Genomic DNA, 15,600 nt, shown 5'->3' on the forward strand with positions numbered 1-15,600 from the left:
CTTGGTCGAGCCAGCACTAATGAAGAGTCGTCGACACTCAGGCCAGAGATGGTGAGTTCTCTTCATATAGCCCTGCAGCACTCTCAGAGGACACAGTAGCATCTTGTCTGGGTTGTGAGGTTCAAGAAATATCAGAAGTGAAAGACTGATCCTTTATTATTCTTGACAGGTGTTTATAATACAGAAAGCAGACGGAAAGGTAGCGGGCGACCTGAGGCCCCCTGCTGCTCCCATACGAAGGTTGTGTTTGTTAACAGGCATAAAAAGACATATATAATGCGTTACAGAACATGTAAAAGGCCAGTATATATATCGGCATACAATGAGATACATAAAGAATCTGAAATATCAACAAGTAACATATATGACGTGATTAATGTACGCATGAAGTGAGAAACACAAGAAAGGAGAGGCGATTTTACACCCTTAGAAATACTCTCCCCCCAAGACAATGATTAGAGGAGCAATTATTGGATGAAAATAACATTAATCACACAGGCGCTGAGGCAGTCGGAGCAGGCCCCTGCTCCTGGAGAACTGTGGGTGTGGGGTGGAACTGACATCTGGGGTTGGCTCCTGGTCTGCTCGGGTGCACTTTCAGCCATGCCGTGCCAAAGGGGGGACCAGGAAACACATTGAGCCAACCCCAGATGTCAGTTCCACCCCACACCCACAGTTCTCCAGGAGCAGGGGCCTGCTCCGACTGCCTCAGCGTCTGTGTGATTAATGTTATTTTCATCCAATAATTGCTCCTCTAATCACTGTCTTGGGGGGAGAGTATTTCTAAGGGCGTAAAACCGCCTCTCCTTTCTTGTGTTTCTCACTTCATGCGTACATTAATCACGTCATATACGTTACTTGTTGATATTTCAGATTATGTATCTCATTGTATGCATCATTGTATGGCCTGTCCGCCGATATATATACTGGCCTTTTACATGTTCTGTAACGCATTATATATGTCTTTTTATGCCTGTTAACAAACACAACCTTTGTATGGGAGCAGCAGGGGGCCTCAGGTCGCCCGCTACCTTTCCGTCTGCTTTCTGTATTATAAACACCTGTCAAGAATAATAAAGGATCAGTCTTTCACTTCTGATATTTCTTGAACCTCACAACCCAGACAAGATGCTACTGTGTCCTCTGAGAGTGCTGCAGGGCTATATGAAGAGAACTCACCATCTCTGGCCTGAGTGTCAACGACTCTTCATTAGTGCTGGCTCAACCAAGAAAGAGGTGTACAAGAACACGGATTTCTTTCTGGTTTTGTGAGACGATTAGGAGAACGTACTCTGCTGCTGGAGAAGACGACACTGGTACCTTCCACCTGAGAGCTCACAAAGTCCGGAGCATTGGTCCGACCCTCACATTGCGGAAGAACCTGTTGGTTCCTCAGGTATTGAAAGCGAGGGTGTGGTCACAACAGACCACCTTCACTTCTTTCTACCTTCGGGATATTGCCCACAAGCCCTTGGACAACTTTTCCTTGGGACCTGTAATGACTGCTCAACAAGTTGTGCAGCTTATCCGGCTCCACTAACAGAAGAGGGTTGCATCTCACCTAAGATGCGCAATTGTGGATGTGAGAATGAGTGTGGGAGTGACTGGCCTCTCCCTCTTCTCTTCCCCCTGCTCTCTTCCTGTGGGCATAGAGCAGATGTGCTGTTACATACTGGATCTGGTGGTCAATGCAGGTAAGCATACACTTTGAGCTTCCGTTCTATTTCCTTTCAGCATCATAGAAGCAAACCCACTCCATCTAGCAAGGTGAGGAAGGAGACCATGATAATGAGACAGACCCGATACTTGTATTTGCCTCACTGTCACCAACTTTTTATGGTTCATCTTGGCCTATTTCGTATGAAATGATGTCTTCCTCATTCATGCGGAAAAACAACTCAGAAGTCTGACAATTGATCACACATTTCCTACAACCCGATCACTTTGTCTATCAACCAGGAGGGGAATACAAAGTGCAGCGAACTCCAGTCAGTTCATAAAGACTCTCTCAGATTCCTCCCTCCAACCAGTGAATCTTCCTAATGTAAAGGACTGATGGTTTGTACATTATGTGGGAACAAATCACAATTTGTTCCGACAAGATACACAAACCGTCAGTCCTTTACATTAGGAATTACTTTCAGCGCAGGCTGGAAACGGCCGTTAGACTCTTGAGCAAGGTGGTTAGGCAGTAACTACCATCAGGTAGGCGGGAATACCCGCCTGACCGGATGTAAACATTCCAGTTTGCTTTCAGCCGTCTTGCGTTGCAGACGTGGTTTCGGATCTCTCTGCCTGACTGTTGTTAAGCTCTTATTATCCTGGTGGGATCTTTCTGTGTTGTTGTGTATATACTGCGTGTCTGATATTTATTAGTACAAACCCATGATTTGTGATAACCTTGCATAAGCCGTTGTTCCCCTGCGTTGTGTCTTGGGTTTGACGGCTAAGGGTGTATTTAGAGAAGCGTAACTGAGTAGTAATGCTTCTCTTCCAGTAACCCTTTATTTAGATACTGAAGGCATTCCCCTGTACATTCAGAGATATTTGATTGGGACGTAATATCTTTGCTCCCCTACATTGATTGGGACGTAAGAGTTCGCTTCCCATCCTGGGCCACCCTCTGTGTACAAGGGGCATCACTACTCCTTCCTACTTGTGCTGAGTGTTGTTTTTTCCGCCTGCGCTTAGAGTTGTGGTGGGGGGAATCTGTGGGCGTCATTGGTAAACTCCGCTTCCATGGCACCCTTGGTGGCCTCCCCTCTGTCCTCTCTCTCTCTCTCCTCTCTCTGTAGATTCTTCCTTATCTCTCCTTTGCCCTCTTCGCTCACTCGTCGGGCGAAGACTGTGAGGAGGGGGTGCGGGGCCACGGGCGGTCAAGCAACCTCTTCTAGGGGCCTCCTCTCGCTGTGTAGGACAGTTACCCTTGTAGCGAGAGGAGTCTCCCTCTACTAATCATCTTTGCTTTTTCTTTCAGGTTGACAGTGAGCATCGCAAACACGGCAGTAGTTGGCTGGATATCTCAGGGGATATCTTGCATGATGGAGTCCCGACGTTCATTCATTGTTGCTTCGGGACCGACCACAGTACCTGGTTGGAAGGACAGTTCCACGTCGGGATCATTCCGACTCTGTTCCCACCGATGTGAATTGATTGCTGTCATAGCTGGCCTTCATGTATGCCGTGGCACTGCCTCTGGCGTATCTGTGGTCCATCTGCTCCTGCTGTTTCCTGTGTTATATGCTCCTGTTAACTCGACAACAGTCTCTGGGCGGATCTTCCTGGTCTCCTGCCGCAGCCGCCCTGATCATTCCTGTCGCTGCTGGTGACTTTCATGTGACGTTCCTGGCCGTTGCTGTAGCTCCTGCCTTCCGAACCGCTGCCGTAGCTCCTGCATCGGCTGTCCTGATCATGCCTGCTGCTTCTCCTGGTGGTCCATCTGCTCCTGCTGTTTCCTGTGTTATGCTCTTGTTAACTCGACGACAGTCTCTGGGCGGCTCTTCCTAGTCTCCTGCCACAGCCGCCCTGATCATTCCTGTTACTGCTGGTGACTTTCATGTGACGTTCCTGGCCGTTGCTGTAGCTCCTGCCTTCCGAACAGCTTCCGTAGCTCCTGCATCGGCTGTCCTGATAGTAACTGCTGCTTCTCTTGGTGGTTGTGCCCGGGGCCACTTCCGTTGTGTTCCTGCCTAGCTGCCCTGGAGGTTACGATGTCCGCCATCCTGTAGTTGTCTGAGTGAAGGTGAAGGAAGTCGCCCTGTAGAAGCAACGTTCCTGGCCATTGCAGTAGCTCCTACCTTCCGAACCGCTTCCGTAGCTCCTGCATTGGCTGTCCTGATCGTGCCTGCTGCTTCTCCTGGTGGTCGTGTCCTGGGCTGCTTCCGTTGTGTTCCTGCCTAGCTGCCCTGGAGGTTACCATGTTTCGTGTCCACCAGCCTGTAGATGATGTCGGAGTGAAGGTGAAGGAAGCCACCCTGTGGAAGTAGCTGCCATCTTCTTCAACTCGTCTTCGATTTCGTCTTCTGCTTCCTCTTCCCTTCCTCTCCTGAGGTCCAAGGTGGTCCCAGAATCCAGACAGACCTCTGTCGGCCAAAAGAGAGGAAGGCTGCTTCTTTACCATTGATGCCCTTGGACGTCTAGGGACTGCCTCCTTCCAAGGAGGCAGTGGGTCTCTCGTTGGCTCTTCCCGACCTTTGGGTTAGGAAACCGATTCGCATACTCCTGTGTTTGTGTTTCGGGAGCCACAGGCACACAGACCTTGGTTTGCGATCCCATTCCCAGTCCTAGAGGTTCCGCCTCTAAGATGGGGGCTGCTTCGGGCGCTTGTTTGCGAGCCACTCTGAGTGCTCAAGATTTGGTGGAATATTGAGTATCCCGATCTGGTCTGGAGAGTAATCTCCCTGGCCCAGTTCGGGAGCAGCGCAAGAGAAAGGGCTGAGGCACCCAGGTGTCTCAGCTCTTCCTGCCAGCACCACAGGCGCTCCTCGAGTGCTTACCGGTGCTCGGTCAGGTTCCCAGTCTGGTGTCTTGATCCTATTGGTTCGAACACCAGAAGAAGCAGGGAAGAAATTCCCTTCAGGAGTCCTGGGGACTTCTAAGGGACTGCCTCTCTTCCAGGAAACAAGTTTCTCTTGTTGGGTCTTTCCGCCCTCGGGCGGGAACCGATTCGCATTCTCCTGTGGGGTCTGGCGTTTCGGGGGCCGTGAGAGCGCAGCCTCTCAAGGCCACGCCCTTGTTGCCAGTCTTGTAAGTCTGCATCTAAGACTGGTTCCATGCCTGGCTCTTCCCGATTTCTTAGGAAACCGAAAGCAGCCACTCCCGATTTTTGGGAGTCTCGAGGGTCGCTTGAGTTCTATGAAATGCATAGCCCTCTTCTTCCCTTCTAGGAAAGTGCACATAACTTTGTCTCTTTCCATCCTCCTTTCCGTAAGGGAGGAGGGAAAAAGGGAAGAGAGAAAGAAGTTCTCCTACTGCTGATGCCTGGATGAAATGATACTGATCGAGTCTCTGGAGCTGGTAGCGACATTGCCGAGACCTGGGAATGGATTCCTTCGGGAAAGTATCTATTTCCATTAGGTCTCGGCAATTCTTTTCATCTTGCTTCCTCTCCCGTGCTACCGATTCGGGAAATACCAGCCTGGCTGGAGCCAATTGTCTCAGTATCCTGTCATCTTGCAGAAGCTTCCCCATGGCAGAGAATGGAAGTCTGCTTCCATTCCTCCATCCTTCTTTCCTCTTTGAAGTATCAGGAAGGAGTTAGGCTAATGCTTAATTGAAGGAACCTTCGAATATGCTTGCATATTCCACTCACATTGTGTGTCTACTTACGGATTCACTGATCGAGGAAGAGGCGCACACCTGTAAGACTTTGTCTTGAAGGTGTGGGACCAAGACGATTAGTACCTTCTCATCACCATCCTGGGCTCAAGGCAGCCTTTTGGCCTTCCGCTGGCCTTAGAAGCAGGTTTCTTCAGTGCAACAGGTGGAGGGGGGGGGAGTGCAGACCGTGGTCTGCATGCCCTTGGCTCCCGGTTATACATCACCTTTGGAGAGCTTCTGATGAATCAAACTCATGACCATTACCTGCCCCAGATCTACTGTACTCAAGCGTTTATTTTGCTCTAACAACACTGTCAACTCAATGCTGATTACTACAGTAACGTTCCAACAACCGTAATGCAACATTGTAGTTAGCAGTGGTTACACTTAAAGCCTTGACTACTCTAAGCGGTTCTTTCTCGAGGGCACCAAGCAAATATGTAAACTTAGTTACGTTATCTAAATCAGTATGTCTGTTAACATGAACATCAAACAATTCTCTAAAAGTAGCGTATTCGCTAATCTCACCATTAAACACGGGTAAAGGAAGTTCTTTCAACGTCGGCAATCTAGTCTGTTGCTGCGATACACTAGCAAGGAATTCAATTCTGGTAAGGAGAAGGGCAATTACATTATTCGCTCCATCGAGCGCTTGGTGAATTGACAACTCAAAACTTGATTCCAACTTTGCTGTGCTAGTCAAAAAGAAATTTCTCAACATCTGCTCATCTGCTTTAATGCGATCAATCAGATTCTGGTACACTGCCGTAGCGCGTGTCTCCAACAGTTCACAATAGGCTTCTGCTATCACATCTGTCAGTAAAGTAAACAGCGAACTGGCCTGCAAGTTACTTGCGACAGCCATGTTTCTTCAGTTCACATCTAAATTCCACATTGCGAAAAAACACTGATCGCTGTTCTCTGAACTTCTATTATGCCCTTGTCACTCTCATCACTTCCTCAGCCAACTCGAAAAACCATCCCTTGTTGGACGTTCCTAATGCTCACCGATACTGACCATCCGGTTCAAAGGACCAAAATGTCGCGAATTTTCCCCCATGACTGGGAGGGTTCTAAGTCCCTGATGGCACGGGACTGGGATGATCAGGCCTGAAGGGCTCTACCAGTAGACATGAAAGCAAAGGTCCAGCAAGATCAAGCAGGATTTTTCAATTTTATTTTTAAAAAACAGACTAATTAAATTTAACATACATTAACATACAAGGACCACGTGGTCAGGTACAAGAGACAATGCTGAAAGCTATAAAAAAAAAAAACCATAAAACTCAAAAATACACACCTCTAAAGGCTACAATTTTGCACAAAACTTATTACCGAACAATCAGGCTACACTTTAAATGAACATTAGCTATATCAGACTCTGGATGCCAAAAATGTGAAGGGATTAATTAAGCCAGTCCTGGTCATTTCAGCCGTAAGTCACTTAGGCCGTAACATCCAAAACAATGCAAGACGTTATGTTTGTGGTATTTACCATTATGTTTATGGTATTTACTATTATTATTTTATGTTTTACGTATATTCCCAAGGGGCTGGTACTAAACACAGCGCCCATTTTGCACATAAACATGCTTATGGCCTAAATGACTTACGGCCGAAATGACCCAAACTCAATTTAGCATACTAAAGGAACTGGCTCTTGACTTTAAAATGAACAATTTGGCTTTGGAGGTGATGACGGGGAGGTGCGTACCTTACCTGAAAGCGATACCCTTTGAGAAAGACGCATTTTGCCCCTCTGCATGTCTCATTGTCACTGTGGTTCTCTCTCAAAATTTCTACATAGGTTACTTTACTAATGAAGGTACTCAAATTATATAAAAAAGAGCATCTTTGACATTCCCGACACAGACAATTCACCGGACACAAATAATAACCAAACATATTTAAAAAAAAAAAAAATGAACCACGAGCTCAGCCGCCTGCTTATTACTCCCCCTCAATTATCCTGAACGTTGTGAAGGATTGTCGAGAAAAAACGGATCCATTTTTTCGTGACAGCCTCTGCCATAATGAACGGAGACAAACAAAATCTGACTGGGAGCCCCCGTTTCTATGTATGACGAAAAATAGAGAATTCAGATGTGTTAATGAGTAACAGTAGTTACTGGTAAATATATCAGTAACAGTATACTTCCAATAGATTTTAATATGCTTTCTGTATTATACATATTAAGATCCAGTATGTAAGTTAAAAAATACCAAGAAAAACTCAAGACCAAATTTAGGATATTAGTTTAAAAATTCTTAAGTCATAAAAACGACATATTCCATGGGTGAACTAGCACACTAAACCCAAGACAGGGAGCCATGACAAATGCAGAGAACAACAAGCATGCACATATTATGTGCTCTGATGTTACAGTACACAGTTGGAAAACTGTTGAAGGTGGAGAAATATGGTGCTAGACACCACTGCAGAGCAAGACACTTCAAAACTAACCAAACTCCTTACTGTTAGTTCACCAAGTACATATAGGCACCTGGTTTAACATTAAAGGGATCTGAAAATACTAAATACTAAACAGACAATGATCATACTATTTCAGCTGTATCTTCTACCAGGTTGTTAAGTAAACAATACCACAGGTTGTTAAGTAACCCATACCAAAGCCAAGTCCCTATATATGACCAGGTCAAGTTAGGTTTGCATCCCTCTATTTTACTTTACAACTCATGGTATTTAAATGTCAACTTAGGCTACATCAAGGGGGTTTGACCACCACTGTCAGGTTAGGTTATACCCAGCACTCTTAGATTTGGCTTGGGAAGATTAGAATGCATCCCTGTTGGCCTAACTGTCCTTGCCACTCACTCTAACATGTGTTATGTCCTAATTATGAACCTAACAAGGTGATTTGTTCCTTTTTAGTTTTCCAAAAAGAAAATTATGGTGCCGGCTTTGTTTGTCCGTCCACACTTTTTTCTGTCTGCGCTCAGATCTTAAAAACTACTGACACTAGAGGGCTGCAAATTGGTATGTTGATCATCCACCCTCCAATCATCAAACATACCAAATTGCAGCCCTCTAGCCTCAGTAGTTTTTATTTTTTTCAAGGCTAAAGTTAGCTGTAATCATGTATCTGGCAACAATATAGGCCAGACCACCACCAGGCTGTGGGTAAAGTTTCATGGGAGTTAAAGGGCTGATCACACAGCATTATACCAAGACCACTGAAAGATAGATCTATTTTCGGTGGCCTTGATTAGGCCTATACGCTGTACTTAAAACACGATTGCGACTCAGAAACTTCGGCACATTTTTTACTTGTTTACAATTCCTCCTGGTGCAAGTTACTCATATTTGGTTTTCATACCCCCTTAAAACTCATCTCCTCCTGGGGTCACCCATATTGCTCGACACAACACTACTGGACAAAAGGTAAAATTTCACTTTAAACCATTATTGCGTTTTGGACTTTAAAATATAATTTCCCAAGTTTTAATGTCTGCTTTTAAAGTTTCTGAGGTCCGTTTGTTAGCAAGTGACCTAACAAACAACACAAAACCTACCATACCTCGCAGTACCAGGTCCTTCTAGTGCAGGTTATTGGCTTAGGGTACTTTGAAAACATTCCATAAACTTACCTTGATCTTAATGATAACTATAATTAAACTTAAGGACCTATTTTACTCATTAGGCATTTTCTCCCATCCAAAATCCCCACTTTCCTATACTTGTAGTATTGCCGATAAAGGAGGTAGTGGTGTTTACTGGTGGTCAATTATTATTAACCTCACATCTTTATCAGGGACCCTTTGGGAATGGGGGGGGGGTTGCTTTGGGTGGGGTAAAACACAGGGAGAGAGAACAGACATGTTATGCTGGCCACCTTGGAGTGGTTCCTTGTAAGGTATATGGGAGTCATATGTTCAAAAAGGGAATAGCTAAAGAAACCAGTAGAACTGTAGTACAACTCCGCATGGGGTATTACGTTGGAAATTTATTTTTCTATACTATTTTGGTTGCTTATCAAGAATTTAATGTTATTTTTGTTGGCCAACTGTAATTAACCTCAGAACTTTTATGATTTTGTACGCTGGCCATCCTGAAATGTTAACGCACGTGCACAATGTTACAGGGGAACTTCTGCCCCCCCCCCCAGCTAAGTAACATAGACTACTAAGTTAAGTTAGGTTAGGTTAGGTTTAGTCTAGTTCCTTTTAAAATAGGTTTCCTTGGCCAATCCCTTCTTGAACATATGGCTCCCTAGTGACCTGCACATGCGAGTAACCATTCCATAACAACAACATAACAGCCCAATCTTCCTCCCAGTGACTTCCTCCATCCAAAACCACGCGTTCCCAAAGGGTCCCCAACCATGTTGGATAGAGATGAGGTTAATAATAAGTGACCGACGATAAACAACACCATTGCCTTCATCAGCAAAATAAAAGTATAGGAACGATAAATTTCCAAGTTAATAGTCCGTGCGCAACTGATCGATAGTTTTACCAGGGCACCTATTATAAAAGGAGCTGTGCTAACCTAACCTAACCTAGTAGGTCGAGTTACTTAGCGGGGGGGGGGACCCCACGGTGAAGTAAACTTCACTTTTAACCAAAAGTTTCCCTATAAAACTGTGCATGCATGATAGCATTCCCAGATGGCCATCATACAATAACTTCAGTTCTGAGGTTAATTACAGTCGACTGCCATAATGGTAAACTCTTGATAAGCAACTAAAATACAGTAGAAAACTCAATTTCCAAGGTAATAAGCCGTGCAGTTATACTATAGTTCTAAACCCCGCTTTTCCAATGCGCTTCCCAGGACTGCAGGATAGTCTATTGGGATGGTCCACTAGACCACCTCTAAACGTACCGGTACTAATTTGCTACCGAAAAGAACGTCAGAAACATTCAGAGTAAACCCTAAACTCAGAAAACTATATTTTCAAGTCCAAATTACAATAACCTAGATCAATGGTTTCTACCAAATTAATAATGGTGGAAAAATACAATCTATAGGGTTATGGTTCAAGGAACGGGCAAAAAATGAACTCAACGTACCCACCTGAAGTCTGAGGATTTTATATAACTGCAACATCCAATAGTAATTCGAGTTCCATCCCTATCCGTTTCATATTAATCACGTAGAGTCTTCCTTTTCTGGTCGACCCAGCTGCCAAAATGGTTGATCCACGTACCAGTCACTATCTTATATGACACTTGCACTGTCAGAGTTTTCACAGACACTTGTACCGTGAAAGTCCATCCCAATCACTATTTAAATTTGTAATAACTCATTCAGTTAAAATTTGGATTCAAACCGTTGACCAACTTTTACTTAATATTTTGCTGACCACTTGGTCGACGAAACAACATTCAAAAGGCACTTTTCTTCAAGCAAATCCCCCAACCAGCATGGTGGATATCAAACTCAAATACTTGGATTTCAGTATAATTTATGTTTCCCAGGTTCACACACAAATTCAAATAAATCCTTCGAGACTGTTTTCGAACGCGCACATTTTTTACAGGTTTCTGGTAACTACATCTAGCTCTTATTCAAGCATCCTTGGTCTGTGACCGGGAGTTGGTGTCTTGTAACAGGATGAGAAAAATATATCTTGGCCAGTTTAGTATTTATTCTTATTTATGACACTTTTTTCTATCCCTCTCTCGTTCTTGGGTTTTTTTTTCAAATATCCTCTTTGAAATAAAGATATTTTTAAAGAAATCGCATTATTTGATAGGCATAGTTTGGTTCAAAAAATGAGAACAATTATTAGTGCTGTTGGTGAACTTTGTCATGACTTGGTGTCGTCTATAAAAACACTAATAAAACTTTTGGTAGCTGTATTCGAGCACTGATTCCCCTGTAAATGCTCTTAACGGTTTGTGTTTCACCAACGTTATTATAAACAGGCTGTTGCTGCAAAAGGGTATATCGTTTTCAAGCGATGGGTGTAATGCTGCCCAATTTACTAGGTTATCTTGGCTATAAATAAAATGTGGAATATATTGCCTAGTGCAGTTGTGGAATCTATTGGTCGCGTAATATTTAAGCGAGCAGCAAAGCCATCCCTGCTTTCTGCTAACATCTGAATTTCAGGTGTATCGGTTTTTATTTCCTATTCCCTCATATCTATTTATATGTATTTATCACCTTTTCTTATAACCTGACTCTCTCTGCAGACTGATTTCCATATGGAGTCTTCATGCCGCTCATTCGTTATGTGTAGTCTGTTAACTTTGTAGGAGTTTTCAACAGAAGATTTAAAGAGAAAGAAAAGAAACAGGTCTCTCCAATGAAGCCTGCCGTTTGTAGGCCCGTATCTCGTGAACGACAAATTGAATGAAATGAACTTTTTTGTTGACATTTAATTAAATGGAAGATGTTATTCTTATCCAGGACAATAATGATGAAATACAAGACACTGATTTCACTCTAGAAGCAAATCTTCACCAAAAAGAAATTCAAAAATTGTGCCGACCTAACGAAGAACCAATGTTAGTCATTGTCAATGGAAGAAAAGGGACCCTGTAGTTTACTGTTCCATGACGTTTTTGTCACCTCTGCAGTATTTCAAGCCCCTTTTACACTGAAGATCTTTTTCATAAGAAAAAGTAAGGTACAATTTAAGTGTAAGACCATAAAAAGAGACAAGAGTGAAATAAGCAGTTCATTGGCCAGCTTCTTTTCATGGGAATATTTCCACTTCCTCAAAACACAATATATTGGAGCCCTTGGTCAATAGTACCTCAAATTGCAGATGCTACGAAGGGCGGTGTGAATGTCTTTGAAAATTTCAAGCGATTTACATTTCCCTGTGTATACTCGAAACCTAAGCGAGAAATGATCCAAAACATGATAAACGTTATAACATTAGACCTTTCTTACACGTCATATAATAGTAGGGAGGTGTAGATGTTTAGAGCCCGAAGGACATAACGCTGTAGATGAATAAGTGTACGTCTTCTTTCAAGAGGTATAATCCAAAAAACCTCTGGACTTTAAACCTATTAACCTATACAAATATATATATATATATATATATATATATATATATATATATATATAATATATATACACTGTATACACACATATATATGTATATACTGTAGCCTATATATATATATATATATATATATATATATATATATATATATATATATATATATATATATATATATATATATATAAACCTAGGCATATGATAACGATACAGCACACCTTCAGCAGGTGCAATCGGCCGAAGTGCTTGCAATTTCTGACATGTGCGATGTTTGGGTTCACATTTGTTAGGTCTATGGTCAAGAGAGTTCTATCTAGACTGTAGTTAGCTTCATGGATTCTTCCATGCCCACCAGTCAACCCCGCCGTCCACTAGAGGATCCAGAAAAATTTCATGGGGGCCCCACTAATTTTCATATTATATACATACTGTATATATATTTCTTTAATCAATTTTTGTTTATTTTTCCCATTTTTATATTTCTTATTTATGTTATTATTATCTAAATCTTCAATATTATTATTTTTGATGGGGGTACGTTCCCAGGTGCGCCACCAACAGCTGCCCCCCCGCCCCCCGCGTGTGATCCGCTAGTGCCGGCGTCTAATGGTATACCAGTACTGCTGGGCTCGCGGCAATGAAGTGGAGCTCGTGACGTCACGAGATGCATCAAACGATGCGAACGGGAGGGGTAATTGATAAATGAGCGGAGCAATCTCTGAACCTGGTGTCGCAATGTGGAGTAAAAACAATTATAATAAGCCAACTGCTCATATTTCCGTTACAAGAAATTACCTAGGATTCTTAAACTATGAAAAAAACTCATTATGACAGTCCCGTTGATATAGATAATGACAGAAATGCTATTGAGGAAGATTCTCTTTTAAGAATGAAGGATGCCGTACCAATGCAGTATCAATGTAGCCTGAAACTTACTCCTTCATATAAATTTAAAATGGAGTAAAAATAATAAAAGAAATGACATTTGGAAACGCGAGATAAACCAATAAAAATTTCAAATATATTCAATACCTGAGCATTACGGCATAACGGCATTCCTGTTATGTGAAAGTTTACAGAATTTACCTTTCTCGTACTGTCATTTCTTCTCCTATGCCTTTGCACCTCAGGATTTTATTTATTTCTGGATGCTACCCTATTATTTAAAAAAAAAAAAAACCTTCTGTTATTTCATCATGAAAAGTTTCAAGCAGTTTTTCAACCAACAACAACAGCCTTGATAATGATAAAGAATCGTGTATCAAACGAAAGGAAATAAGAGGCCTGGTGGTAACCTTTGGATCTGGACTCAACGGTTTCCGGAGACAAAAATCAGTTCACTTTGAAGGACATTCAACAATTCTAGAGAAACCTCAGTAAACGTAGTTGTATGTTAAATTTTGTCGCAGTATGTGCTATAGTTTTAATAAAATTAATTTCCGTAATAATTTTTTTCTCAAAATTTCCAGTTTCCTCATGCCCTCTTTCTACTTCCATTTATCTTTTCATGCTCCTTATTGCGGTGCAGTAACCCTCTTATAGCTTTGTTACCCAAACTAGCGACAGTAATTGCGTAGTTATCAGTAGTCTTCAGAAAGGTACAGTGTTTTCTTAGGATGTCACTCACTTTCTGTACTATTGACCTATTTAATCTTGCGACGGTGTCACAGTTTGCCGCTCTGCCATTAACTACCAATCATAATCCCATGGAAGCTTAGGCCATTGGGTCAGGGTCGTTTCTAGCTTTGTGGGGGCCCTAGATAGATAGGTACTTCATATATCCCCGAGGGGTTTGTCAAACTGTGATGAAGCGATTCCTAGCCCTTTAGATGGTCTACTAAGATGCAAGAAACTATTACACTTCACATTTATTTATTTCACATCTATTTCAAAGTGCAAAGATAATAAAAAAACAGCACTTAAAATAATGCTTAATTAACATCACAGTCACACACTTACCAGAAAAACAATTAATAATTCACATTATTCACAGTAACAATGTATCCTCAAAATGTCTGCTTCCTGGCTTTTTTATTCGCAAAGTCATCAATGATGTCCTCATATGACACCTGCTTGCCCACCTCATGGTTGATGCTAATTATTGCAAGACCAGTGAGTCGATCCTGTCCCATGGAAGGCCTTAGATAGGTCTTGATGAGCTCCAGCTTTGTGAAGCTCCTCTCTGCTGAGGCCACAGTCACAGGCAGAGTGCAGGCGATTCTCAGGGCAACCCACAGATTGGGATACAGTTCCTCCAAATGTTTTTTGTAGATAAAGGTGAGGGGCTCAAGATCAGTCGTTTCATCTGAGGGTAACCTTGGCAAGTTTTTTCACTTCCACAGCCAGTTCCCTTCCATCAATGTCACTTTCATTTCTGGTGCTTAATGTCACGCAGAGGTTGTCACACTGGTTGCTCAGTGCCTGATCATCCAGTTTTTGGAAATTGAGCAGCACTCCAAAACTGTCTCTCACTTCACCCAGTGTTTTAAACCTATCAGTTAAGGATTCAAAGGCTATGTCAACAACATTAAAGAATGTTGCTTCTAGCCTCTTCATGGCATCTGCAATGGGCTCATCTGGGGCTTCATAAGCAAAGTGCTTTTTTGTGCTTCTTAATCTTTTCTCTTTGAGTACAGCCTCTACATTCATTTCCTTACACATGTCTTTAGCAGAGGCCTGAGCTGAAGCAAAGCCAGTTCTTCTGTAGTTAGAGACGTTTTTGCTTTAGTGAGGTCAACTGCCACATCAAGCTGCATTTTGGGAGACTGCAGGAGCTTGCCGACATGGTTCACATGATGTAGAATGTCATCACATACGACTGTGCAAATGAGAAATCGGTATGACCCTACCTCTTCTGCCAAACTGTGGGCTTCAACCTTGGTCAGAGGATCCGTCACTTCTCGTGATCTTCAGCAAAGCTTCCCTTATATTAGAGGCCTGGTACCGCACAGCCTCTATGCTGTTAATACGGCTCTCCCACCTTATGTCGCTCCAAGTGTTGAGTGCAACAGTGACATGTTCTTTTAGGATTGCACATCTTTGTGGCGATGCTGAAAAAAGGCTGTACAGTTTCTGTTGTTTCACTTGTTTCCTGGCCTAGGCATCTTGGAACAACTGTATAACGAATGGAACTAAGTAATATTACCTGGAAAAGCGAAGGAATATAAGAAAATCCTTGAATTCCGTTATTCATGGTACCTTAGACTAAATGTAAACAAACTCTCATGGAGACATTGATATGAAACGACGTGCGATACAAAGTAGTTACTTGGCAACTACCCGCCTTTGGTATGAAATG

General features: G+C 42.7%; 1 protein-coding gene across 1 annotated transcript in view; it reads right to left on the reverse strand.

Moving 5' to 3' along the window:
* Positions 1–10,405, reverse strand: part of LOC136836389 (endoplasmic reticulum junction formation protein lunapark-A-like) — a 209,044-nt gene extending 198,639 nt beyond the window's left edge. The window contains exon 1 of the mRNA XM_067100586.1: positions 10,354–10,405. Within this exon, the coding sequence (XP_066956687.1) occupies positions 10,354–10,390 (37 nt within the window). The 5' untranslated portion in view covers positions 10,391–10,405. The remainder of the gene's footprint in view (positions 1–10,353) is intronic.
* Between the last annotated feature and the right edge of the window lie 5,195 nt (positions 10,406–15,600).

The sequence above is a fragment of the Macrobrachium rosenbergii genome, chromosome 4 (genome assembly GCF_040412425.1).
Source record: "Macrobrachium rosenbergii isolate ZJJX-2024 chromosome 4, ASM4041242v1, whole genome shotgun sequence".
Classification (NCBI taxonomy): Eukaryota; Metazoa; Arthropoda; class Malacostraca; order Decapoda; family Palaemonidae; genus Macrobrachium; species Macrobrachium rosenbergii.